Source organism: Odontesthes bonariensis, chromosome 24 (assembly GCF_027942865.1).
Source record: "Odontesthes bonariensis isolate fOdoBon6 chromosome 24, fOdoBon6.hap1, whole genome shotgun sequence".
Classification (NCBI taxonomy): domain Eukaryota; kingdom Metazoa; phylum Chordata; class Actinopteri; order Atheriniformes; family Atherinopsidae; genus Odontesthes; species Odontesthes bonariensis.
In genome coordinates, this window is record NC_134529.1 from 1,583,070 (window position 1) to 1,610,961 (window position 27,892).

General features: G+C 40.1%; 2 protein-coding genes and 1 long non-coding RNA gene across 3 annotated transcripts; 2 read left to right on the top strand and 1 right to left on the bottom strand.

Annotated features, from left to right (window-relative positions):
• The first annotated feature begins 9,306 nt into the window (after nucleotides 1-9,306).
• LOC142374857 (uncharacterized) lies at nucleotides 9,307-11,262 on the top strand. The gene is made up of 3 exons (XR_012768821.1): nucleotides 9,307-9,484; nucleotides 10,627-10,691; nucleotides 11,214-11,262. It is a non-coding gene; the product is annotated as an uncharacterized LOC142374857 (long non-coding RNA).
• Nucleotides 11,263-11,266: 4 nt separating this feature from the next.
• On the top strand, nucleotides 11,267-15,874 carry LOC142374851 (interferon-induced protein 44-like). The gene is made up of 6 exons (XM_075458692.1): nucleotides 11,267-11,381; nucleotides 11,486-11,681; nucleotides 13,363-13,506; nucleotides 13,596-13,767; nucleotides 13,858-13,955; nucleotides 14,825-15,874. Exons 1-6 carry the CDS (start codon nucleotides 11,305-11,307, stop codon nucleotides 15,011-15,013), a joined length of 876 nt encoding a protein of 291 aa, XP_075314807.1. The 5' UTR covers nucleotides 11,267-11,304; the 3' UTR covers nucleotides 15,014-15,874.
• Nucleotides 15,875-23,054: 7,180 nt separating this feature from the next.
• On the bottom strand, nucleotides 23,055-27,683 carry LOC142375629 (interferon-induced protein 44-like). Its single transcript, XM_075459774.1, has 7 exons — nucleotides 27,655-27,683; nucleotides 27,535-27,568; nucleotides 27,235-27,430; nucleotides 24,009-24,152; nucleotides 23,745-23,916; nucleotides 23,557-23,654; nucleotides 23,055-23,237 (listed from the first exon to the last, which is right to left on the bottom strand). Exons 4-7 carry the CDS (start codon nucleotides 24,087-24,089, stop codon nucleotides 23,055-23,057), a joined length of 534 nt encoding a protein of 177 aa, XP_075315889.1. The 5' UTR covers nucleotides 24,090-24,152; nucleotides 27,235-27,430; nucleotides 27,535-27,568; nucleotides 27,655-27,683.
• Nucleotides 27,684-27,892: the final 209 nt, after the last annotated feature.

Sequence of the window (27,892 nt, forward strand, 5' to 3'; positions counted from 1 at the left end):
AAAACACATGCACATCCAAATGTAGCTAGCGTGAGCCCCAGCGAAGGAGGCGGAGCCACTCGAAAACAAACAACACTCGATTTTTCGGGTCAGAAACAGGTGACCACCATCACCATTTTATATTCAATATTTATGTTTTTATTTCTATGCATCAAATGGCAGGCTGCAATCTATTGAGTTCAAATAAATACAGAATGTTCTAAATGACTGTATATAGTGTTTTTATTCTTCAATCAGTTAATATAAACATATTTGATGTTAAAGATGTTATAGAACATAACAGCGTTATAGAACAGAAAAAAATCACGCCACAGGTTCTTTGCTGAGTAACTAATTACTTTTACAATATGGTAACTGAGTTACTAACTCAATTACTTTTTGGGAGCAGTAACTAGTAACTGTAACTAATTACTTTTTAAAAGTAACTTGAAAAACACTGTCCGCCATTATAATCACAATTTGTGATGTGATAGGATACACATAGCGATGCACTCCAAAATAGACATTCTGTCACATTTCAGACATAGAATTTCTAAATATAGGAATGCAGTTTAAGACTAACAAAAATAACCTGTGTATAGTCAACTTAGATGAATGAGTGATGAGTGAATGATATAGTGACCAAAACTACCAGGGTTAACTCAAATCTACATTACCTACCAGCAATATGCTATGTGAGCTAGCTAACCACTCCCGCTATGCTATATGCTATATATGCTATATCGCTATGGTATGCTATATCGCTATGCTATATTACAAAGTTAAATCATAGAGACAGATTCACCCGCTTTCCATCTGCATAAACAAGCACATATTAATAGTTTTAACAGTTTATTCACAGTGTAGGAAGTTTACTTACAGTGTACGGTCTGCTGAAGGAGACGTTTCGCTGTTGCTTTCCAACTTCGAATGACGCTGTAACAAAGAACGGTTTAAAAAGGGCGCGTACAATCTGCGGATCCGCCTAGATGTACTAAAGGAACATCAGCACACCAAGAAACTCTTTAAACCTGTGGATACCCAGACTGGACCTTTGTCAAATCAGCCAAGACAAATAGACCAAACCACACCGGTGGAGAAGCTAAGAAGATCAGATGCAAACCTACTGCAAAATCCATACAAGTCTCAGAGAAACTGAGAAGGATGTTCTCTAAACAGGACATTTCAGTGCACTTCAAACCCAAAGCACCCTCAGACAGAGACTGCTACGCCCAAAGGACCAAACAACAAAACACAAAGTGAGTGGTGTCGTGTATGCAGTGCAGTGAAGAGTTCTGCGGACCTTTATATGGGAGAGACCAAACAACAGCTCCATGGGAGAACCAGAACCTCAGGTCCAGACTGAGCAGTTCACCTCCATCTTAAGGAGAAGAGACACCCTGAGGACAGATCAGAAGACAGATGTTTCCAGAGGGGAGTCAAAGAAGAATCTGTGTTCAACTAGAACAAAAAAATCATCTTTGAACAGAGGAGGTAGTCTCAGGTATCACCTTCCAACACCTACAGTTCTGCACTGACTCTCCTCCCAGAATCCATTCTGTCACCAAAACATGCTCTTTCAGACAGTTAAATAACTCACAGGTGAGAATGACTTTAACTACCCACACATTGGTCAGGTGGCCCCGCTACCACTCATCAGCTGATACTCCATGATACCATCTAGTTTAGAACTGAAGAAGCCTTTCGGATGAGATGTGAAACGTCTTCAAGAACCAAGAAGAAGAATTCAAATTGATCTTATTGAAGCTCTCAGAATTGTTATAAAACTAGTTCTTCTCTATTGTCAACCACCAGCACCACCCGTCTGTGATATATTGTCCTTATGACAACCACCTTGCTTTGGACAAAAGGCTGGAGATCGGTGTCTTCATACAGATAATTTCAGAAATGTCAACTGGATTATGGAAAATGATCTTTTTCACCTGAAAAAAAAAGCAGATTCTACTGATGGTCAGCAATACTGAAACTACAGTTCAATACGTACTGTACAAAAAGTGCTCCAGATCATTTGTTTAATACAATATTATCAAATTTTTACATGAATGTTATTTCATAGTTGTCATATTAGTATAAGGGACAGATTGCTCTCAAGCTTTGTAACCAATAAAGGAAAGAAAAGAGTTTTCATTGGCTGCTCACACTCACCTATGTTAGACTCAGCTGGCAGTGCAAGGGTCCTGGGATGGTGGTTGTCATGATTTATCAGAAGTTCAGTTTTGTAGCTTAATGAGTGATGATTGTTACAAAAATGGTCATTTTATTCCTTTATAATTTAATTTAATAATTTAACTTTAAAAGGGTTTTCTTACTTTTTCTTACAACTGTAATTGACAAAACTGGAAGAAAAGGTCAACTCTAATTTGTCTCTAAGCATGTGAATATGACTCAAAAACTAGATAGATTAATATGTTAAAAAGAATCACACTGAGCTTTAAGTTCAAGGAGAGTTTTATTGTGATGCTACTTGTTCAGCTTTAAAACAGAGTTACATATGTCCACACTACAGTTTACTCTGCACAAGTTGGAGCAGTTTGTTTTCCTCCATGAAAAACTTAATTTCATCTTTTTCTAATCTGTATTGTGACGGAAAGGAAAGTCATGTTTCAGAAGCTTCAGACCAAAAAGGCACCCACATTACAAGATTGTCTGATAAATACGTTTTAAATCGTAGGTAACAAATTAGATAGCTCTTGTGTGATTTGAGCACAACAATCCTTTTTAAGATGATGCAAACCGATTTTTGCTGAAGTTGATGAAGTCGTCACCGGTGTTGATGATGTGTTTCATGGCGCTCAGGATCAGTGAGTCCATGTCATCGTCGATGTTGATTTCTTCATGATAGTTCTTCACAGGGAAGATGCAGTTCATTGGAATGCCCACATTAGCACTGAACGTCTCCATCTAGATCAGAAAAATAAACAGAATGACATTTGGTCAAAACCTACAGCTCAGATATTTGATAATTACTCACTACAATGATTTGAGAACTTGGTGGGAATCTCAAACTGTTGAACAATATCAGGCACCAATCCATCATGATGGAAACGAAGGCCATTAATGTTGCATGTTGGTATCGTGTAACGTATTATGTATTTGGGGTGTAGTGAGCACATTCTTCAGTGGATGAGGATGATGCTGTCCAGGAGACTTTTTGCATTATTGGGTAAAAATTTTTTGGTCAGTGATTTGTAGGGATGGGAATCGAAAACCGGTTCTTGTTGAGAACCGGTTCCCAGTGTTTCAATTCCTTGGAATCGTTTGGCGATTTTGCAAACGATTCCCTTATCGATTCCAGTGGGCACGAATGACGTCACCACGCAGCGTTGCGTGGCGAGTCCAACGCAGCCAGCAGCCAACAGTAAACATGGCGCCCAAGTGGTACAAACGCTCAAAAGTTTGATCACACATCCCTAAAAAAGACGACAACAGGGCAACTTGCAAAGTGAATATTTCACCAAAGGGAGGAAATACTACCAACATGCAATAACTATGAATGAATGTTGCGTTTTCGGTCTGCTCCCGACTAACGTCGGTGAATCTGAACCCAGCAACAACGTTAGCAACGTTAGCATGTCCTCGGCTAACACTGCAGGTCACTAACTAACTAACACTGCCTATCATGTTAGCAGCATTTGCCTGATTGTAAAAGCTGCTGTTAGTAACGGTTAAGGTTAAATGAATGCCTTCTCAGGCATTACATTTAGATGAAATCATGAGAGGCAGAGCCTGACTGGCTCAGAGCCAGAGGCTGGTGGTACTACCCCCAGTTCACCTCTACCTCCAGCTTCTCCTTTCACCAGAGCAGGAAGAGTTAAATTACCCAGGCCAGGATAGACCAATGTGGACCTCACCGTTGTTGGGTTTGTGAGGTCACGACTCGTGTTACTGCTAAACTAAACAAAGTTGACGCTAATCAGCCGGTTTGTTGTCCTTTTTCTCCAAATGAGAATCGATAAGGGAACCAATAAAGAACCGAATCATTAAGCAGAATCGAAAATGGAATTGGAATCGTAAAAATCTCATCAATTCCCATCCCTAGTGATTTGTGTCATGATAGTATCCACCTGAACCACTGGGGCCTATTCTGCATGTGGCACTTACAAGATTTAATGTCAGCTTGCCGGTCATTAATACATTATTTTTCTTGTTGTACGAAATTTTGTTGTTCACTGAGAAGTACATGCTCATTTTGACTTTGATACCAGCAATACATTTGAAAAGTGTTGGAAAGTAGGCATATTTACACACACGTTGTATTAGCTCTACTCCAAACAACACTCATTTCATGATGCAGATGTTTTCAGTTGGTGGCAGGTCTGGACTGCAGGCAAACCATTGAGGCAGCCAGGGTACTGACATAAGCCGCTTTCGGACAGACCGTTCTAAGAAAGTAGTTATCAGAACTACCCTCCTCGAATTTCGTTCTGATAACTATCCCTCCCCAGCGGAACTGTTTCAGTCTGCATTCGCACATGAGTCGGGACCTGATAGGGACTGATGCGCCGCGCGCAGCCGTCTGCTTCAGTGACGTGTTAGCCGTTAGCCGTTTAGCGCTACATTCAAACACAAAACAAAACGGTAAAAGTAAGGAGAGTAGAAAAAACACCACCAAGAAGCTAATATGGAGAGCGGGGAGGCCACTGTGTTCATGGTCTGCATGATGGTGATATTAATCATGGACAATCACATCAGGCGTCTAATATCGAGGCTGGAAAAGCTCACAGAGAGAGTCAGGAGATACTTTTTTATTTCATGAAGGAAGAAAGGAGAGCAGAGCGCTGCAGACAAATGAGACCAGTGTAAGTTAACTTATTAAACACCCGCCGGTTGTGTCTGTGTCTATGAGGAGACATTTCAGCCGTGATAGAATTACATGGGGCGTAGCTACCGACCACCACACACCTCCCTTAGATTAGTTCTATAAGAACTATGAAAAGACCCGACCTCGGAGAAGGAGCTAAATAGTTATAGGAACTAAGGGAGAAAGCCCCGAGTTCCTGTATGTCCGAACACGGGAGAAAACGGCCCCGCGGATTAAAAGGTTATTAGAACTGCCAAAGGTTCCTACAGTCCCAAAGCGGCTATAGTCTATGGGTCTCTGTCTTTTGGTATCCAAGTTTTCCTTTATTTGGGGGGTTTCCTTTGATTCTCACTCTTTAGTTTCCTTCCTTTCATCCTGTTTGTTCCTCATTAATTGATATCTTGATTCACACCTGATTTCTGTTTAACATTGAGTTAAAGTAATGAGGAAAAACTCTTGGAAACAAGATTGTTCTCGGATTTGTCCTGTATTTTAGTTTGATGTCATATGTGTATATGTATAATAAGCAATCATATAGTGCTCACAGGTGAATAATGTTTTTTTCCACATAAATCAAAAATACTCAAGCCAGTTTTAACTGTGAATTCATCAATTACTAATCCACAAAATTATTAACATACCTTCGTCTTCACATCAGGGACCCTGTAGACGTTCTTTATATCATTCTCAATATCATAACTGAGCTTATCAATTTTGGTGAGAATGGCCAGGACAAGAGGAAAAAATGTACTTAAGTAATAATTTACAACAAAAATTCATAAAAAGCCACGTAAGCGCAGGCTACATTAAGAGACACGACAATTCAATTCAAAGCAGCCCTGAAATATGGAACGATAGAAGTGGCAAAGTATAAATTTGTAGAATAAAAAAATGAATGGTGAAATATATAGGAGGAGTCTCTGACTCAGGGGGAGGGGTCTCTGATTCAGGGGGAGGAGCCTCTGCCTCAGGGGGAGGAGCTTCAGTATCTCTGGATCTGGTTCTCAGTGATGGTGAGTTGGAGTCAGAGATGGACAGACGGATCGGGGCTCCGTCAGCAGTAATGAGGGCGCTGCTCCGGTCAGTTGTGGTGAAGAGGGAGCTGAGCCGGAAGGAGAAGCTTTCAGGTTGCTGCTCCATCTTTGCTCCAACCCTCAAATGTGAGCACAGATCTTGGGAGAGACCCAAAGAAGGAGGTCGTGGATACAAGCCGCTGAAATGGGTTTCCTTCAGAGGGGGGCGTGGCTCAGCCTGAGAGATAGGGGGAGGAGCTACACCATCCAGGGGGAGGAGCTACACCATCCGGAGGTGCTTACTTTTGCTTATCATTTAAGCTCTGAAAAATCAAAGTGCTGCTGGCAGATCATATTCTTGAATCTGGAATCCCAAGCCTTTCAGGCAATACAGGTCTCCACTAGAGAAGGTTACCATATGATGATTTGTGCCAGGGTGTGCATTACAATCCCGTACATATGAATCCTTCCATCCTTTGGCAAGAACTCCATAGCATGAACAACAAGATGCAAAACAGTCCTATAGTACAGTGTGTGACAGCAGCTGTCCTTGCGGAACAGGGTTTGCTTCCCCATGTATATTTGTGCAGTCATTTGGAAGGGCCTTTTATTTCCTCATTCATGTTATCATTCTTTTAATGAGTTGTTTTTTGTGGCACTCCTATAACTCATATTTAGCAACAGCGAGGAGAGAAAACTCCTCCCTTTGAACAGGATGAACAGCTATCTGCCTGGACTGGTTGGAGGTTCAGTGAAAGGAAGAGGGATTACTCATCAAGAATTACAGATCGGAACGTTTCAGCCACAGATACCACCAAGAAGAGAGAAGCACGAACTACAAAAGCATACAAATTAAGTTAGTGACATACAATAATGACACATTAATGCATAAAGAGAGACAAAGAGTCCACCAGCAAACAATATGGTGCTGTAAGAGGGACACAGTTAAAATGTTGAACAAATGTTGAGCTGGCTTAGTTTTCATATTTCTCCAGTTTTAGCTTCTCTTCATTGGCTTCCTGTTAAATTCAGAATAGAATTTAAGATTCTTCTCCTTACATATAAAGCTCTAAATGACCGAGCTCCATCATATCTTAATGATCTCATTGTAAGATCTTTTCCTAACAGAGCACTACCTGTTCGTCTTGCTACCCCAAGCAGAAGGGTTACAGACATGGGAACGGGTTCCATGGTAACGGGTTCCATGGTAACGGGTTCCATGGTAACGGGTTCCATGGGACCGGTACGCTTTGGTGGGAGTGGAAACACTGAAATAAGCTAACCGTTCCGACCCGTACATAGTGGATAGTGGAAACACGCCATATGTAGCTGAAGGACCTGTTAATACAATAACCAAAAAATAGCACCGCAAAAGGAATTCTAATCTGCCTGGATAAAGCCCACCATAAAAACAAACCTCGGTCCTGCATCATCATCATAAATTAGCATCTCCGATCCATTTTCAATCTATTAATTCATACTTTGGATGTTGTTAAAATCTCCTTCATTTTGTTCTTCCCCCCTTTACCCTGAGTTGAATTAAGTGAGTATAGAAAATGGATAGATGGACTTGTGTCTATTTTTTGTCAAGTGTTTCAGTTTGATATGAAACTATGCTCTGAGGTCTTTACACCGGCTGCCTGTCCATCAGAGGATAGACTTTAAAGTTCTGATGCTGCTCTATAAAGCTCTGAATGGTCCAGGACCAGAACGCATCAGGGACCTCCTGACCCAGTATGAACCTTCCAGACCCCTCAGCTCATCTGGATCCGGTCTTCTATCAGTTGCCAGAGTCAGAACCAGACATGAGCCCCTTTTCCATCAGATTCTGTAGCGAATTAAAAGTTATATCGCATTACTTTGTTGCGATATAAGATGCGTTCGGTTGGTTTTCCATCAAACAGGATGATTCTAGCGAAATAAAATGACATCACAATGAACGTGCTGATGCGCATTATTCTGACTCAACCAGATGATTTTCCATTACAAAAGTGGCGAATTGTAGCGAATTCGAATGCTCGGTAGCGGGAATTTAATTGCTCGCGCTGTTATTGTCAGCCTCCTGTTATAACAGTTGCTATAACTTTCAAGGCTACGTACCTTTTCACCACCGGCTTTCGTTTTATTTATTAGGCTAGTTACTTATTTAGAGTTATGGACCGTAGGATAGGACTAAACATGCTGCTAGTGCTGCTGTCAGCTTATAATAGCCGTCAGAAATTTAAGAAGGAGGATCCTTCATCCGCAGGATCCGCAGCATAATTAATTCTCGCCTCGCTCTCATCGATGAGAGCGAGGCGAGAATTAATTTTTCTGCTTCAGGACCTCCCGAATTGTGTTTATAAAAAGCAGAGTCTCTGCTCTCGACCAGTTGTTTCTTTTATCATCGGACATTGTTGTTACTAGTTGTTGCTGCTGTTTTGATACCGACAGGATAGGTGAAATGGGGCGGCTGAGCGGCTCAACAACAACATTCGAATCCTCGCGCTTTACCAACACCATCTGCGCATGCGTGGCTAGTCTGAATCGCATTAACCTTTTCCATCACTTCTGTAGCGATACAACTTAGCCCTGAACCACCTATTTCGAGCGAATTGATTTAATGCGACAAAACAGGCGTTCTAGCGATTTAACCGTTTTTCCATCACATGTATCGCACTAACTTCTTGATGCGCATCAAATTAAAGCGAATCAGGTCGCTGATGGAAAAAGGGCTATGGAGGAGCTGCGTTCAGCTTCTATGCTCCACATGTCTGGAACAAACTCCCAGAAAGCCTCAGATCAGCTGAAACACTCAGTGTGTTTAAGTCCAGGCTGAAGACACACCTATTTTCAGCTGTGTTTGAATAAATCTCCAAACTTAATCACATTTTAACTCCTGATTTGATCTATTGTTCTTATTTCTTCCTTTTTTGTTTAAAATTTAAATCATGCTTTTTATTTCTACTGTTTTAATGTCTCTGTAAAGCACTTTGAATCACCTTGTTGTTGAGTTGTGCTGTATAAATAAACCTGCTTTGCCTATGTAAAGAAACCTCCCACAGCCCAAACTGGACAAACCGGTCGGTACATATTTCCTCATTGAATACAGAACAGAGTGTTCAAGTGTTCAGGTTGTTTATGTGATCCAAAAACAAACTCTGAAGACATTAGTTAATATGATCAAAGAAGAAACTTTTAAATAAAGTTCTTGGCTGAAAGAAATCCTCATTCAGACCTGCAGTCATAGCCAGTCCAGTCACTTTTCATTATAAAAAACTGATTAATGAAGTAAAAGTAATCTGAAGTAGGTGGTTCTCAAACATTCCGCTCTACAACAGTTCTTATCTTTAAGCTGTAATTATCAGAGTTAAAATCAGTTCTTCAGACTTTAAAATATTCTGATTTAGGAGGATAATCAGATGAACATTTAAACACAATCTGCAACAAGCTAAATTAACTGAGGACAGTTTGCTCAGTGTTGATGCTTAGTGATGATGCTGATGAGTTGGAATATTTTTACCTTCAAATAAATGTTCATAAAACAGACCTTAAGAAACTATGTGGTTAATCAAGTTCAGGTAAAGTGAAACCAGGACTACAGGGAGGGTTATAAACTGCCTGTGAACAACATTCTCCGTCACATCCTGACGTCTGTCTGCATCTGAAGCTTCAGCTCAGCTCTGAGAAGGTAGGATTCTGTTATAATGTCCAAAGCTGCATTAGTGACAGTTTGTCTCAGATTGTAAAACCAGTTATCAAACAGAAGTGCAAATAAAATGTGTTCATATTAAAACTGTCAAACATATATCAGAAATGATTCCAGAAGCTGGTGAAGCGTTTATAACTCGTGTGTCATTTAAAAAAAGAAAATCAATCAGTGAAAAACTAAAAGAATCAGACTAAACATCTACAAACTGATGATTCTGTTTCCAAATCATGTAACTTCCTTTAAAAACATCTAATGTGAGTTTATCAAGTTTCAGGTGTTTTTGCATTTAATCAGAGTGATTCAAATTTACATATAATGATTACTGTTTTAACTAAGTTACTATTACATTTACAAAGTATTTAGTTCAATTTAAATCAGTTTGAATTCTGTCTTTCTTGATGTTTGAACCAAATGAATTTTAATTTAATTATGTTTACATAAAATATGATTCTGAAAATTAAACTCAAAATTATTTTTGAATTTTTGGAAACTTGTTTAATATTTCTATGTTTATTTCAGCTATTTTTTTATTGATTATTGGAAAAAAATCATAAACATTTGATCACAGATTTAAGTTTTCTCTCAGTATCAACAGTTACTTTGTTCAAAGAGATGAAGGTTTCATGATATATTTCTTCATGAGTTTACTACCAATCTGTTCTGTAAAAGAAGAAATAGATTTATATGAACATTAGTAAACTGTTTTCAGTTATGGGAGGATCTTCATGTAAACCTCGACCTTCACTTACGTGTTTTTGGTAAATTAATGTTTTTCCCCAACATCGACCAGGTCTCCAATGAGGGTTTGATTTCTTTATCGTCTTTGTGTATTTGTTTTTTTTGTGGTCACCTGCTGGTGTGTGTGGGCCCTCAGGTTAAAGCTTTAAGTTGAAAGTGATTCTGGTTTTATTGTGCAGCAGAATTGTTTAAAATATTTCTTTGATTACTTCTATTCAGAAACAGCTTTACATTACACTGAAAAGCAAAATTTTCTTAAAATGAAAAACAGTGAAATTTAAATTTTATTTTATTTTGATAATACATTTTTCTGGCTTTAAGGAATATTGAATATTTTGAGTCAACATTAGTGAATTCTGTCAATGTGAAATTTATGTTTTTAGGAACACAGAATGCTGAAAAGGAGCTGAATCCACAAAGGAAATAAGCGTGTTCACCATTTTAACAGGTAAAAAAATAAAGTGTTATATTCATAATTACCGTTGTGTTTCAATTGCAATTTTTATTATTACTCTTTGTTAAAATTGAGCAACATTTTGTATTAGTTCCTATTTTAGTTCCTATTACATTTACAAAGTATTTATTTCAATTTCTTTCTTGATGTTTGCAACACATACATTACAATTTTATACATATAGTGAAAAAATATAGCCTGATTCTACTTTTGAACTGAAAATATTTTGTGTAAGATATCGAAATGTACATTACTAATCTTATTTATTTTGGACAAGTTTTGTTGTTCTATGTTAATTTCAGGGACTAATTTAAAAAAAATCCTGTAAAATATCACAATTGTACAAGAGTTAGTTTTCTGTAGTTACTGACAGTTATGTGTTTATTTACTATTTATATAACATAATATGATATATAATATTATTCATTATTTATTGGAGTTGATCACTCTATAATCTTTATTATTTAAATGGAAAAAAAGATTTATCTAAACAAGCGGACATTGTTTGTTTCACAGTTATGCGAAGGTTACTTTTCGGAGATCCACCTCCCCCTCCACCTCCACGTACGTGTACTCAAGCAACCAAAAGTCATTATTTGAAAATCTCATGTCATACAATGATGTCATTACATTTGTCTTTTGCTTTTTAGTTTTCGATGAACCGTGGAGGACGATTAAATGGGGGTGAGAATCTGCAGCCCACAGAAAACAAGATTATTTATTTATTTACTTTGTCTTATTGTCTGTTGTTTCAGTTTCATTAATACGATGTTTGTTTCCCTGCATAGAGACAATGAGGCTGCCCTACAGTATGTGAGAGGCTACAAACCTCCGACTGAGGGTCAGCTGATCAGGATTCTTCTACATGGACCTGATGGGGCTGGAAAGAGCAGTTGGATCAACTCTGTCCAAAGTGTCCTACGTGGCAGAATTTACAGGCAGGCTCTGGTGGATAACACCTCCGGCGACAGTTTCACTAAAGAGGTGAGAAAATAATTTAGCTCATTGAGTTAATAGGTCAATTGCTATAGTACAGAGATACTCACTATTTATTTCACAAGAGCCACATTGGCAGCAAAATCAAGGGAAGAGCCACTTTTACCACAACATACTAAAGGCTGCTCAATTTCTCCATTGATAAAATAAATCCACAACTCTACAACATAAAAATTCATAAAAAACATGTAGAATATAGCATATACTTTGTTGTCTACAGTAGTAGATCAACCCTCATCTTACTTTGAAGCTCCCAGCGCCTTGGAGTGACGTCGACGTAGCTTTAGCAGCAGAGAAGCTATCAGGCTTGTGTTGATAATAATAAACTCCTGGACTATGTACAAACTTCCAAATGCATCGTTTTGTGAGTACAGACCATATTTGTACTACTGTAGAAGTTTGGTGTCATGGCATGTGATTTTAGTGTGGTAATTTTGGAGATACCGCCAGGTTCCGTTAGCGCTTGTACTAAGCTAATCGGGATAACTCAGTAACTCGGCTGATGTTCAGCCAAGATCGAAAAAACTGCAGGTGGGCTACTTGGCTGGATGTCACGGTTCAAATGACCCTAGGGTGAATCTACTCTGGAGTATCACTTTAATACTGGGATGAGCAGAAGCTGGCGTGCATGTCCTCGACTTTCTTCATGCTGTATTTGTAGTTTGGTTTTATAATCATAGTGAGACATTCAGGATGAGCATGGTTTCTGTGCTGGTTTTTGTGCTGGTGTTTGCCCTTTTTAAATTGAAAACCGATCCATTGTGCCTGCATCTCGCGCTGGCTAAAGGAGCTAGCATGCTCGGTGGTTTAAGCGGGCTGCGTTGCCAGGTTTAACAGTTCCCCCTTTAGGAAACACCATTAAGCCTTAATTAATACTTAATAAAAATACTTAATACTACAACAACGCAAACTTAATAAAAATACTTAATACTGTGCAGTATTTGCTGTGTGTTATTTGAAAAAAAAATATTGTTATTGTTACCATATTGTTATAAGCTACTATGGGAGTGCGAGCCGCCAGTTAAAGCTTGAGGAGCTGCACCATGAGTATCTCTGCTACAGCAGATGGATAAAAATGTGATGATTCTGGTGACATCATTTGTCTGAATGACAGTCTAAAGTAACAGCTTCTACAAAAGAAAGTCTACGTGGCCCTGTTGAATCATCAGGTATAAAACTTCCTACAGAGTCAGCTGAGAACTGGGCGTGGGTCACTTGGTCATGAGTTTGGGGGCCAGCTGAACTGGCTTTTTGGTAAATGAGCTGGGACCCAGGCAGCTGAGGACATCCATGCCGGCTGAGCTAGCTCTCAGTAAAGTGGTCTTGAACCAAAGGGTCCCCTCAGTATTAGAGTATCCCAAACAAGTCAGGACTTCCAGGTTCAGCTTTTGACCAGGAACTCCTGAGCTAGCCACGCTAGCAGCTAAATGAGCAGGAACCATCATGCTAAGGACTTAGCCTGGAACATTTGAGTTCAATAATTCAGCCCTGCCATACTGAATTAATGCTTCCAGTGACTGGAGCAACACCAAAAACACGTACAAAACAAACAAAAGCCGAGAGCCCTGAGCCGCTGCGTGTGTACGCGCCGCCATCTTGGAAATCTATACATATGTACAGATATGTACATATGGAAGCTGTACATATTTTCTGCATATATGTTTTACAGTACACAGGCTACAGAGTAAAAAAGGATGATGGGTCATTCTATCCTTTCGTCTTCAATGACATCATGGGCCTGAGCAAACATGGAGGTGTCCTGGAGAAAGATATCGAACTGGCTTTAAAGGGACACATGAAGGAAGGTTACAAGGTAAGAATTATTTTTGTAAAAAATGTGATTCTTTTGAGTTTTATTTCTATTTATGGATATTAAATATTCATTTTAAATTTATTTTCCAGTTCAATCCTGAGTCTCCGTTGTCAGAGGGTGATCGTCATTACAATAAAAACCCAACTCCCAACGACTGTGTACACGTTCTGGTCTGTGTGATTCCTGCAGACACTTTAAGTATAATGAGTAACGAAGTTGCTCAAAAGTTCAGGAACATCAGAGAGGAAGCCAGTCGTCTGAGTGAGTATCAAATATCATGCAGACAATCGCAGCAGTGCTCTGTTCTGTCCCTTTATCACTTATTTACTTCTTTACTTGTTGTCCTGACAGAAATTCCTCAACTGGCCATTCTCACCAAACCTGATTTGGCTTTTCCAGAACAAAGAAATGTAAAGAATGTCTACAGGTCACGATATATGAAAGAAAAGGTATGTTTAGTTTGTAATTCTAAATTAAAGTGTGTATTACACCATCATCTGAGTCCAAAACGCTGCCGCTCGCCTCCTGACTGGAATACGTAAGAGGGATCACATCACTCCCATTTTAGCCTCCCTCCACTGGCTGCCTGTGCATTTTAGAGTCCATTTTAAGATTCTTTTATTTGTTTTTAAATCTTTAAATGGACTCGCCCCGCCTTACCTCTCTGAGCTGCTCCATCCTTATGCTCCTGCCCGGTACCTCAGGTCAGCTCATCAGCAGTTCCTGGAGGTACCGAGGGCTAAACGGAAGCTCAGAGGAGACAGAGCCTTTTCCTTTGCCGGTTCCAAACTTTGGAACGACCTCCCATTTTACATCAGACAAACCCCTTCACTGCCCATTTTTAAAACTTGTCTTAAAACCCATTTTTATTGCCTGACTTTTAACCCAGCATGAGACTCTGTTTCTGTTATTGTTTTATTGTTTTTATTATTTTAATATTGTTGTTGTTGTTCATTGTTGTTTTTGCATTGTTTTTGTGTTTTATGTCTTGTATTTTGTGTCGTATAGCACTTTGTTTCAGGCACGGCTCTGTTAAAATGCTATATAAATAACGTTGAGTTGAGTTAATCTTAAGTACCTGCAGATCAGCTCTGAAACCTTCATAACTCTAAACAGTTAGTAATCAGTTCAGAAGGAGGGAGAACGTTCTCTGGGGGGAACCCTAACCCTCCTGAGAACAGAGGATCTGCATAAAGTGTCTTCTGATTGGTCCAATTCTTGCTGCAGGATAATCATGTTCAGCCCCTGTCCCAACTTTAATGAAACTCTCCAAAGCTGTGAGTTGTGAACACGTCTGATGTTAATTTCTTCAATCCAGATGGAGAAGTTCAGTGCTAATGTGGGAATTCCCATGAACTGCATCTTCCCTGTGAGGAACTATTCTCAGGAAACCAACATGGACGATGACATCGACTCTCTGATCCTGGACGCCATGAAAAACATCCTCCAGTGTGCTGATGACTTCCTCGAGTTCACCCAGGATCAGTATTATTGTTCAATGTGCTGACGACTACTTCGAGTTCATCCAGAATCAGCCCGATGAGAATGAGCCTGATGAGAATGAGCCTGATTCTTCCTAAAACATTGTGATGAAGAAAAATCACATGGAATTAATCTGTTATCCTAACCTGCATGATTTTATATATAATCACACATTTAGCTCCTAAAAAGAGGAACGAATCTCCACCGAGTGCTGTTACAGATAAAAAAGCAAGAAAATTTAAAGCTTCTCAAACAGAATTACTAAAACAGTTTCATCCTGTGCTGAACACTCATTCAGTACATTTACATGACAGCAGGACACATGCACTGATTGGGTTTGTCCAGCAAAGCTCAACTATTAGAACACATGTAACAGTCAGAGCTGATAACAACAGAATAACCACAAGAGAGCGTCTCATAAAACAGTAAAATGTTGGTAGAAAGCCGTGAAGAAGTCCAATTCCCTGCTTCACATGGTAGCAGTTTACCTCCAGCTTTTTTGGGTTTGTGGGATAACTGGATGTCAACTTGAAGAAGCTGGAAACAGCTGGATTCCCCTCCTGTGTTTCTATACTGGGACCAGTTTAAGCTGAGCTGTAACAGCTGAATTTAACTCTGCATGTAAACGTACTGACTGATGTGGACAGATATCAGATTTAGAAGCTGAATGAAAATGAAAAATATTTTAAACTCTTTAGTTAACAGTATGACTTTCTAATAGGCTTTAAAACCCAACATGATGATTTTTCTTTGGGATTAATAAATCTTTTTCATTTACTTTCATTATACTCTTGGACTGTAATATATTTACAAACTATAATCACGATGTATCCTCAGTGAAAAGATGGAAGAAGTTATTAAAAATAAATCTCCATTTAAACATGAAGCTCTGTGTTTTTTATTAAATACATTATTTATTCTTTTTGATGATCAGAAGGGCAAACTGAGTACACTGAAACTTTCCTGTTAGTATTCTTCATCTGTTAAAGTTGCTCCATAAAGTTTTCACACCTCTTATTTAGAGCTGCACAATATATTGAAATATTACAATTATCACATTATCAATATCACAAGATTAAAGAGGGACGAACACAGCAGTATTTCTGAGCCCTGCGTTCTTATTAGAAGTGTTTTAATATTAAGATTACTTTATTGTCATGTACACACGAATGTCAACACGAAATTACTCCTCCGCATTTATCCCATCCAGACACATGCACACATACATGCACACACACATGCACAGGGTCATACTCATGGAGACAGATGCCATACACTGGAGCCTAACCCCACAAACATGTCTGGTTAATTTTGCCCGTGGAAACTCAACACTAGCAATTTACACAAATCTTCCCCACAGAATATCTAAACCTAAACGAATCCTAAACCTAAACCTAATTATGATCTAATTTGGACTGAAAACATAAAATCAAGACTCAAAAATCACTTTGTATTTATGGGGACAAAATGACTGTCCCCACATTTACAGGAGGTCCCCAGAGGGTGATCTGTTTTCACAGTATGGTCCCCATTATGTTCTAAAACAAGTACACACACACACATACACACTGGTTGTTTGGCTGCAGTGACGCTGATCTCCAGCAGAGGGCAGCATGCTGTTACTTTCTGTTGTTTACAGTTCGTGCTGCTGCTTCAATCTTCTGTAAGTAAATCTTTATTTCAAACCATCAACACACATGTTAGAAATAAAAGTAAAACAGTAAAATAAAAGTAAATAAGTTTACTAAATGTTTTCTTAAGTTTGAATAAGTAAAATTTAAAAAGTTTACTTAAATTAAGCATTGCATTTGTCATGAACTGGTTGGCCGTGTTCTGAGTTGTAGGTTGGGCTGAGCAGGCTTCACTGAACACCAGGGCGGAGTCTGGTTGCGGCCTGCTGCCACAGATGCTTTCCATCTGCAGTCATCAAGATGCCTTCTTAAGGAGCAGCAGGAGCACCAGTCTTTGCCAGATCATCAAACCATATTCTGTGGTAATCAGGCCCCGAAACCCTTGCTAAAGAGATCTTGAAGTTCCTTATTGTTTCTAACATCTTCTTCGCTTCCCACAGCAAGATTCCTGCACCCAGTTCCCGGACTCTCCTCTCGGTTCCAGCTTGGATCCTTCACCACACCAGCCTCCATTCCTTCAGCATACTCACCTGGTTCTCCCTGCCTGCTCACCCTCCTACGACTCCAGATTCTCCTACACAGCCAGACGATCTCAGTACTTCCCCTCCTATGGATGGACTCCGCTCTCAGACTGTAAGATAATCTCACTCTTCTGTTTTTGGATTTATCTGGATTGGATGTCCCTGAACTCATTCTCTCTCATATATCATCTCCATACAGTTTCAGCCCAGGTTACTTCTTCTCAGCGCCCTCCCAGCCTCATTAATAAACTTGTGTTGCCCTGGTGAAATCTGCTTTTGAGTCTCTTCCTTATTTTGGCTTTGGCCCCATGACAACATTGTTGAAAGGAGAAGCGGTAGATGATGGATGGACATTGTTGAAAATGTGAAAAAGCATATTAAAGTTTAAATGTTAGAAGTTTTGTGCTGTGCATATATGATATAATATAAAATATGATATGATATAGAATAAAATGTACTTTAATCATCCCCCTGTGGGAGAAATTCAAAATGATGTATGACATAATATAGTATAAATAATATATATATTATATAAAATGTTATGGAACATATTATATAATATATGTAAGTTAGAGTGGGTCATCCAATAACCGGAACGTCGGAGGTTTGATTCCCACTCTCCCACTCAGAAAAGATTGATGGACTGACAGCTGGAGGGGTGGCAGTCCACCTCCTTCCCATGGCTGAAGTGCCCTTGAGCAAGGCACCCTTATGCTCCCTGAGCACTGTGATTGGCTGGCTACCGCTCCAGTGTATGGCATCTGTCTCCATGAGTGTGACCCTGTGCATGTGTGTGTTCAACAGGTGCCAACCTGGATGGGATAAATGTGTACATGACAATAAAGTAATCTGAATATTAAAACACTTCTAATGTGAACGCAGGGCTCAGAAATACAGCTGTGTTTGTCCCTCTTTAATCTTGTCATATTGACATTATGATAATTGTAATATTTCAATATATTGTGCAGCTCTAAATATGAGGTGGGATAGATAGATAGGTAGATAGATTCATCCCAATTTGGGATATTATTGTGTTGCAACAGCGTACAGTATAAAAGATATGTAAACAATTAAAGGAAAAACAAGCAAATAGAATAAAAAATAATAATAGAATAAAAATAGAGAAATAAACATTAGCTATATACAAATCTACAGTATGAAAAGTAGGGTAAGTAATAATAATATTAATAATAAACATCAGTAAACTAAATAAAAACAGATTTGTACTTTTAACAATAAAGGTAAAAATAAATAAATTTAACTGAGCAGACTGAACCAATAAGAAATATAGGGTATATGGATAATTTACATTATATTGTACTATGATATTATGTATACTATGTACTATATATATTGTGCAGCCCTAAAGGGTTACTAATCAGTCCCAGACCCAAGATTAGTTTGAGCTCTTTTGAATCTCTGATTCTCAGTTTTTCCCACGCAAAGTGGAAATCCCAGAAACCTCTTGTGTTTGTTGTTGTGTATCGTCCACCTGGCCCTTATTCTGAGTTTCTGTCTGAATTCTCAGAGTTTTTATCCCAGTTAGTGCTGAGTACAGATAAAGTCATTGTAGTGGGTGACTTTAATATTCATGTAGATGTTGAAAATGACAGCCTGAATATGAACTTTACAGTTTTTTTCAATCGCTAACAAGCGCTTACCCATACTCCAGATACATTTTCAAAACTCATAAACACAATTAGCACAGCATCGGTATTTTGTGGCAATACCATTCACACATTTCATGTCATTTCACACAATATGCAGTCAAACACATTTCCTTAACAGACAAGCTATACCCCCAACAAAATTATGGATTGTTTTTGTATTATTTACGAATGTTAACACACAACATCCCACAATAGCAAAAACTGATAATAAACAAACAATTGAATAATTGACACACAGCTGATTTATGTTGGGTAAATTCAAACTAGAATTGTGGAGGACCATGAGATATTTGACAATATCGATAGCATCAGCCTCACAACCATTACACGGACATTGTCCAAACACAGAGTGCGGATGAAGCAGCTCTACACTGTTCCCTTTGAGAGGAACAGTGACAGAGTCAAGGCGCTACGACCACAATATATCCAGGTATAGTACTGTATATTCAATTCAAAGTCCAGTTCTATAAGCTTTGCACTTTGCAAGTAGGTAACCTACGCAGTAATAGGTTACAGTACAGTATGGTATACAGTAATGAGATTTACATAAACTTTGTTTCAGAGAGTTATGGAATTGGAGGCCAACCAGGCCCCTCATGAATTCAGATGAGGCAGGATTCAATCTGGCCAAAAGGCGTCGATGTGGACGAAATGTAAGTGGAAAAAGGGCCACAGTTGATGTGCCAGGTCAGAGAGGGGCAACATCACCATGTGTGCAGCAATTGCAAATGCAGGATTAGTCCGTCACAGATGCCAGGTCGGACCCTACAATACCGAGCGCCTCCTTGCCTTTCTCGATGATCTCCACCAGCGCCTGGTTCCAGAGCAGGATCAGCAGGGTGGAAACATGAGGACCTTTGTAATCACCTGGGACAATGTGGCTTTCCATCATTCGCAAGCCATAACTACATGGTTTGAAGTTCACCCAAGACTGGTACGTCTCTTCCTTCCACCCTATTCACCTTTCCTCAACCCCATAGAGGAGTTCTTTTCTGCATGGAGGTGGAAGGTTTATGACCATCAGCCACATGACCAGATGTCCCTCCTGGCTGCAGGGACATCACAGCTGATGATTGCCAAGGGTGGATCCGACATACCAAGCGGTTTTATCCCAGGTGCATCGCCTTGGATAATATTAAATGCCTAAAACATGTGGCCTAACCCTGAAGATCGCAGAGATTAGATACAGTAATTTTGTGCTTTTTTAGTCCCCCCCCTTTTCATTTGTTTTTTTGCTGTTGTTTTTTGTTCAGAATGCTTTTGTGTGTTTCATGGATATTTTGTTCACTGTAAGTGAACTGTTTTCTGTTCTATCATATTGTAAACAGCATTTCTACTTTTCCTCCTGTAGTAAACAGTAAAGGAAAAAAAACTTATTTGCTTTTTACTGGAATGCCTTTGAATGTGAACATTGCATGTGGACATACAGTTCCCAACCAAGAAATTTAGTGAAAAAATGGTGGATTTCATGTTTTGCATGCAAATACCTGTAAAACTGAAACATAAAAGTCTATGCAGTTTTTGTAATGTCAACAATAGCCAGTATTTTGAAACCTGGTGTACTTTGATTGACTGCATGTACCTTGCGAAGTGTAAACAAGTGTTATTCTTTGACAGAATAATTTCATTTTGAGTCAGATTTCCAGTGTTTTGGTAAAGTTAATGTGTGCAGAGAAAGATGTGTTCTATTTTGAAATGAAGAGTTATTATATATTTAACAAAATGTGTTTTTGAGAAGAAAATGATCCATTTGGCCAATTGTGTTTTGTAGGTGTGAGTCTGTGTTAAGAGTTTAGAAAAATTATCTGAAGTATGGGTATGCGCTTGTTAGCGATTGGAAAAAAAACTGTAAAGAGGGGCAAACTGCTGTATTTATGAGCCCTGCGTTCACATTAAAAGTGTTTTAATATTCAGATTACGTTATTGTCATGTACAAATTTATCCCATCCAGGTTGGCATAAGTCAACAGCAGTGGGCAGCCAATCACAGCGCCCGGGGAGCATGGGGGTGAGGGTGCCTTGCTCAAGGGCACCTCAGCCATGGGAAGGAGGTGAGCGGCGATTGAGAGGGAATCGAACCACCGACCTTCCGGTTATTGGACGACCCACTCTAACTTACATATATTATATAATATGTTCCATAACATTTTATATAATAATATATCATATATCATATGATCTATTTACTATATAATATTGTATTATGTCATATCATATATCATTTTGAATTTTGAATTTCCCCGACTGGGGGATGATTAAAGTAAATTTTATTCTATTCTATATCATATCATATCATATCATATCATATCATATCATATCATGTCATATCATATATTATATTTTATATATTATATTATATCATATATGCACAGCACAAACTTCTAACATTTAAACTTTAATATGCTTTTCCACGTTTTCAACAATGTCCATCATCATCTACCGCTTCTCCTTTCAATAATGTAATGCTTAATTTAAGTAAACTTTTTAAATTTTACTTATTCAAACTTAAGAAAACTATTAGTAAACTTATTTACTTTTACTTTACTGTTTTACTTTAATTTCTAACTTGTGTGTTGATGGTTTGAAATAAAGATTTACTTACAGAAGATTGAAGCAGCAGCTCGAACTGGAAACAACAGAAAGTAACAGAATGCTGCCCTCTGCTGGAGTTCAGCGTCACTGCAGCCAAACAACCAGTGTGTATGTGTGTGTGTGTGCTTGTTTTAGAACATAATGGGGACCATACTGTGAAAGAACATCACCCTCTGGGGACCTCCTGTAAATGTGGGGACAGTCATTTTGTCCCCATAAATACAAAGTGATTTTTGAGGCTTGATTTTATGTTTTCAGTCCAAATTAGATCATAGTTAGGTTTAGGTTTAGGATTCGTTTAGGTTTAGATATTCTGTCGTGAAGATTTGTGTAAATTGCTAGTGTTGAGTTTCCACGGGCAATATTAACCAGACATGTTAGTGGGGTTAGGCTCCAGTGTATGGCATCTGTCTCCATGAGTATGACCCTGTAGATGTGTGTGTGCATGTGTGTGTGCATGTATGTGTGCATGTGTGTGTGCATGTGTGTGTGCATGTGTGTGTGCATGTGTGTGTGCACGTGTGTGTTCAACAGGTGCCAACCTGGATGGGATAAATGCGGAGGAGTAATTTTGTGTTGACATTCGTGTGTACATGACAATAAAGTAATCTTAATATTAAAACACTTCTAATAAGAACTCAGGGCTCAGAAATACAGCTGTGTTTGTCCCTCTTTAATCTTGTGTTATTGACATTGTGATAATTGTAATATTTCAATATATTGTGCAGCTCTAAATAAGAGGTGTGAAAACTTTATGGAGCAACTTTAACAGATGAAGAATACTAACAGGAAGGTTTCAGTGTACTCAGTTTGCCCTTCTGATCATCAAAAAGAATAAATAATATATTTAATAAAAACACAGAGCTTCATGTTTAAATGGAGATTTATTTTTAATAACTTCTTCCATCTTTTCACTGAGGATACATCGTGATTATAGTTTGTAAATATATTACAGACCAAGAGTATAATGAAAGTAAATGAAAATGATTTATTAATCCCAAAGAAAAATCATCATGTTGGATTTTAAAGCCTATTAGAAAGTCATACTGTTAACTAAAGAGTTTAAAATATTTTTCATTTTCATTCAGCTTCTAAATCTGATATCTGTCCACGTCAGTCAGTACGTTTACATGCAGAGTTAAATTCAGCTGTTACAGCTCAGCTTAAACTGGTCCCAGTATAGAAACACAGGAGGGGAATCCAGCTGTTTCCAGCTTCTTCAAGTTGACATCCAGTTATCCCACAAACCCAAACAAGCTGGAGGTAAACTGCTACCATGTGAAGCAGGGAATGGGACTTCTTCACGGCTTTCTACCAACATTTTACTGTTTTATGAGACACTCTCTTGTGGTTATTCTGTTGTTATCAGCTCTGACTGTTACATGTATTCTAATAGTTGAGCTTTGCTGGACAAACCCAATCAGTGCATGTGTCCTGCTGTCATGTAAATGTACTGAATGAGTGTTCAGCACAGGATGAAACTGTTTTAGTAATTCTGTTTGAGAAGCTTTTAATTTTCTTGCTTTTTTATCTGTAACAGCACTCGGAGGAGATTCATTCCTCTTTTTAGGAGCTAAATGTGTGATTATATATAAAATCATGCAGGTTAGGATAACAGATTAATTCCATGTGATTTTTCTTCATCACAATGTTTTAGGAACAATCCGCCTGATTCTGGATGAACTCGAAGTAGTCATCAGCACACTGGAGGATGTCTTTCATGGCGTTCAGGATCAGTGAGTTGATGTCATCGTTCATGTTGATTTCCTGAGAATAGTTCCTCACAGGGAAGATGCAGTTCATGGGAATTCCCACATTAGCACTGAACTTCTCCATCTGGATTGAAGAAATTAACATCAGACGTGTTCACAACTCACAGCTTTGGAGAGTTTCATTAAAGTTGGGACAGGAGCTGAACATGATTATCCTGCAGCAAGAATTGGACCAATCAGAAGACACTTCATGCAGATCCTCTGTTCTCAGGAGGGTTAGGGTTCCCCCCAGAGAACGTTCTCCCTCCTTCTGAACTGATTACTAACTGTTTAGAGTTACGAAGGTTTCAAAGCTGATCTGCAGGCACCTAAGATTAAGAATTAAATGATTGAAGATGATGGTGTAATACAAAATTTAATTTAGAATTGCAAACTAAACATACCTTTTCTTTCATATATTGTGACCTGTAGACATCCTTTAAATCTTTAACTTCTGGAAAAGCCAAATCAGTTTTGGTGAGAATGGCCAGTTGAGGAATTTCTGTCAGGACAACAAGTAAAGAAGTAAATAAGTGATAAAGTGACAGAACAGAGCAGTGCTGCGATTGTCTGCATGATATTTGATACTCACTCAGATGACTGGCGTCCTCTCTGATGTTCCTGAACTTCTGCACAACTTCGTTACTCATGATACTTAAAGTGTCTGCAGGAACCACACAGACCAGAACGTGCACACAGTCGTTGGGAGTTGGGTTTTTATTGTAATGATGATCATCCTCTGACAACGCAGACACAGGATTGAACTGGAAAACAAATTTAAAATGAATATTTAATATCCATAAATAGAAATAAAACTCAAAAGAATCACATTTTATTTTACTAAAATCATTCTTACGTTGTAACCGTCCTTCACGTGTCCCTTTAAAGCCAGTTTGATATCTTCCACCAGGACACCTCCCTGTCCGCTCAGGCCCATGATGTCATTGAAGACGAAAGGATAGAATGACCCATCATCCTTTTTTACTTTGTAGGTTGCGTACTGTAAAACATATGAAGAATATATGTACAGCTTCTGACATGAAATTATTCAGTAACAGTTTTTAAAAAACACATAAATAATATTTATAATATTTAAATAGTATCATATCAAAGGACCAGAAAACATCTAATAACTATGTGAAGATACACCAGTGTAATGATGATCCGAGCTGAAAGTGCAGTCACTGTGTGTGTTGTAATCTGAGTGTGCATGTTAGATTATGTTAGCGCATGTTAGAGCATGTTAGCGCATGTTAGAGCATGTTAGTGCGTGTTAAGTTAAGTAACTTTCTTTATACCCATTGGTAGATTTGGTCCTCCGCTTTTAACCCGTCCAGGTTGGCACCTGTTGACACACACACACACACACACACACACACACACACACTCAGAGACAGATGCCAACCTGGAAGGGTGGGCAGCCATGAAAGCGCCCGGGGAGCATGGGGGTACGGTGCCTTGCTCAAGGCTACCTCAGCCGTGACAAGGAGATGGACTGACACCCCTCCAGCCATCAGTTCCAACAAGCGAGAGTGGGAATCGAACCGCCAACCTTCCGGTTATTGGACGACCGACTCAAACCACTGAGCGACAGCCGCCACCGTTTTAAAAAAGTTTTTTTAATTAATTAATTTTTTTGAGAGCATGTTAGTGCATGTTAAACTTTTTTGCATGCATTATGACGTAGGACATCTGTCCACATGCACCGAAAAAAAGAATTAAAATTAAAAAGCAACGGTGCTCGTTACACACAAGGGACCTTTGCGGTCTGATCCTCGGCTACTGAAGCTGGCTCTTGGGACGTGGAACGTCACCTCTCTGCTGGGGAAGGAGCCTGAGCTGGTGCGCGAGGCTGAGCGGTTCCGGCTAGATATAGTTGGACTCACCTCGACACATGGCTTGGGCTCCGGAACCAGCCTCCTCGAGAGGGGTTGGACTCTCTTCCACTCTGGAGTTGCCCGCGGTGAGAGGCGTTGAGCAGGTGTGGGCATACTTATTGCCCCCCGGCTGTGCGCCTGTACATTGGGGTTCACCCCGGTAGACGAGAGGGTAGCCTCCCTCCGCCTTAGGGTGGGGGGACGGGTCCTGACTGTTGTTTGTGCTTATGCACCGAACGGCAGTTCAGAGTACCCACCCTTTTTGGAGTCCCTGGAGGAGGCACTGGAGAGTGCTCCTCCGGGAGACTCCCTCGTCCTGCTGGGAGACTTCAATGCTCACGTGGGCAATGACAGTGAGACCTGGAGGGGCGTGATTGGGAGGAACGGCCCCCCCGATCTGAATCAGAGTGGTGTTTTGTTGTTGGACTTCTGTGCTCGTCACGGACTGTCCATAACGAACACCATGTTCAGGCATAAGGGTGTCCATATGTGCACCTGGCACCAGGACACCCTAGGCCTCAGCTCGATGATCGACTTTGTGGTTGTATCGTTGGACTTGCGGCCGTATGTCCTGGACACTCGGGTGAAGAGAGGGGCGGAGCTGTCAACTGATCACCACCTGGTGGTGAGTTGGCTCCGCTGGTGGGGGAGGAAGCCGGTCAGACCTGGCAGGCCCAAACGTATTGTGAGGGTCTGTTGGGAATGGCTGGCGGAATCCCCTGTAAGGAGGACTTTCAACTCCCACCTCCGGCAGAGCTTCAACCATGTCCCGAGGGAGGTGGGGGACATTGAGCCCGAATGGGCCATGTTCCGTGCCTCCATTGCTGAGGCGGCCGACCGGAACTGTGGCCGCAAGGTGGTCGGTGCCTGTCGTGGCGGCAATCCCCGAACCCGCTGGTGGACCCCAGTGGTGAGGGAAGCCGTCAAGCTGAAGAAGGAGTCCTATCGGCCTTTTTGGCCAGTGGGACTCTGGAAGCAGCTGATGGGTACCGACAGGCCAAGCGGAACGCAGCCTCGGCGGTTGCTGAGGCAAAAACTCGGGCTTGGGAGGAGTTCGGGGAGGCCATGGAGAACGATTTCCGGACGGCCTCGATGAGATTCTGGTCCACCATCCGGCGGCTCAGGGGGGGAAGCGGTGCACCGTCAACACCGTGTATGGTGAGGGCGGGGCTCTGCTGACTTCTACTAGGGACGCCGTGAGTTGGTGGGGTGAGTACTTTGAGGGCCTCCTCAATCCTACCGACACGCATTCCGATGAGGAAGCAGAGTTGGGGAGCTCGGACGTGGGGCCTCCCATTTCTGGGGCTGAGGTTGCCGAGGTGGTCAAAAAACTCCTCGGTGGCAAGGCCCCGGGGGTGGATGAGGTCCGTCCTGAGTTCCTCAGGGCTCTGGATGTTGTGGGGCTGTCTTGGTTGACACGCCTCTGCAGCATCGCGTGGACATCGGGGGCAGTGCCTCTGGACTGGCAGATCGGGGTGGTGGTCCCCCTCTTTAAAAAGGGGGACCGGAGGGTGTGTTCCAACTATAGGGGGATCACACTCCTCAGCCTCCCTGGTAAGGTCTATTCAGGGGTACTGGAGAGGAGGATCCGCCGGATAGTCGAATCTTGGATTCAGGAGGTGCAGTGTGGTTTTCGTCCTGTCCGTGGAACGGTGGACCAGCTCTTTTTTTAAATAAAACACAGCGAATAGTGCACAGTATTACGTATTTTTATTAAGTATTAATTAAGGCTTAATTGTGTTTAATGGGAACTGTTAAACCTGGCAACGCAGCCCGCTTAAACCACAGTGCTCGCTAGCTCATTTAGCCAGCGCGAGATGCAGGCACAATGGATCGTTTTTTAATTAAAAAAGGGCAAAAACCAGCACAGAAACCATGCTCATCCTGAATGTCTCACTATGATTACAACAACAAACTACAAATACAACATGAAGAAAGTCGAGGACATGCACGCCAGCTTCAGCTCATCCCAGTATTAAGGTAAATGTGGTATGAACTGAAAATGTATTGGCAGTGTTGTTTCTTTTTTGTGGGATGTTTCATATGTAGAAATTTATATTTGCTAAAGGGGACTTTAGTATGTTGTGGTAAAAGTGGCTCTTCCCTTGATGTTGCTGCCAATGTGGCTCTGGTGAAATAAATAGTGAGTATCTCTGTACTTTATCAATTGACCTATTAATTCAATGTGCTAAATTATTTTCTCACCTCTTTAGTGAAACTGTCGCCGGAGGTGTTATCCACCAGAGCCTGCCTGTAAATTCTGCCACGTAGGACACTTTGGACAGAGTTGATCAAACTGCTCTTTCCAGCCCCAACAGCTCCATGTAGAAGAATCCTGATCAGCTGACCCTCAGTCGGAGGTTTGTAGCCTCTCACATACTGTAGGGCAGCCTCATTGTCTCTATGCAGAGAAACAAACATCATATTAATGACACTGAAACAACAGACAATAAGACAAAGTGAATAAATAAATAATCTTGTTTTCTATGGGCTGCAGATTCTCACCCCCATTTAATCGTCCTCCACGGTTCATCGAAAACTAAAAAGCAAAAGACAAATGTAATGACATCATTGTCCGACTTGAGATTTTAAAATAATGACTTTTGGTTGATTGAGTACACGTACGTGGTGGAGGTGGAGGTGTAGATTGATGTCCTCCCATAACTGAAAACAGTTTACTAATGTTCAGATCAATCTATTTCTTCTTTTCCAGAACACATTGGTCGCAAACTCATGAAGAAATATATCATGAAACCTTCATCTCTTTTAACAAAGTAACTGTTGATGCTGACAGAAAACTTAAATCTGTGATCAAATGTTTATGATTTTTTCCTATAATCAATAAAAATACCTGAAATAAACA

Coding starts and splice junctions, on each gene's coding strand:
- LOC142374851 (XM_075458692.1), top strand. CDS start 11,305: ATGTCATACAATGATGTCATTACATTTGTCTTTTGCTTTTTAGTTTTC. Junction 11,682..13,362: donor GCGACAGTTTCACTAAAGAG/GTGAGAAAATAA, acceptor TATGTTTTACAG/TACACAGGCTACAGAGTAAA. Junction 13,768..13,857: donor AGAGGAAGCCAGTCGTCTGA/GTGAGTATCAAA, acceptor TTGTCCTGACAG/AAATTCCTCAACTGGCCATT.
- LOC142375629 (XM_075459774.1), bottom strand. CDS start 24,089: ATGGGCCTGAGCGGACAGGGAGGTGTCCTGGTGGAAGATATCAAACTG. Junction 23,917..24,008: donor ACGTGAAGGACGGTTACAAC/GTAAGAATGATT, acceptor TTTGTTTTCCAG/TTCAATCCTGTGTCTGCGTT. Junction 23,238..23,556: donor CACAATATATGAAAGAAAAG/GTATGTTTAGTT, acceptor TCTTCAATCCAG/ATGGAGAAGTTCAGTGCTAA.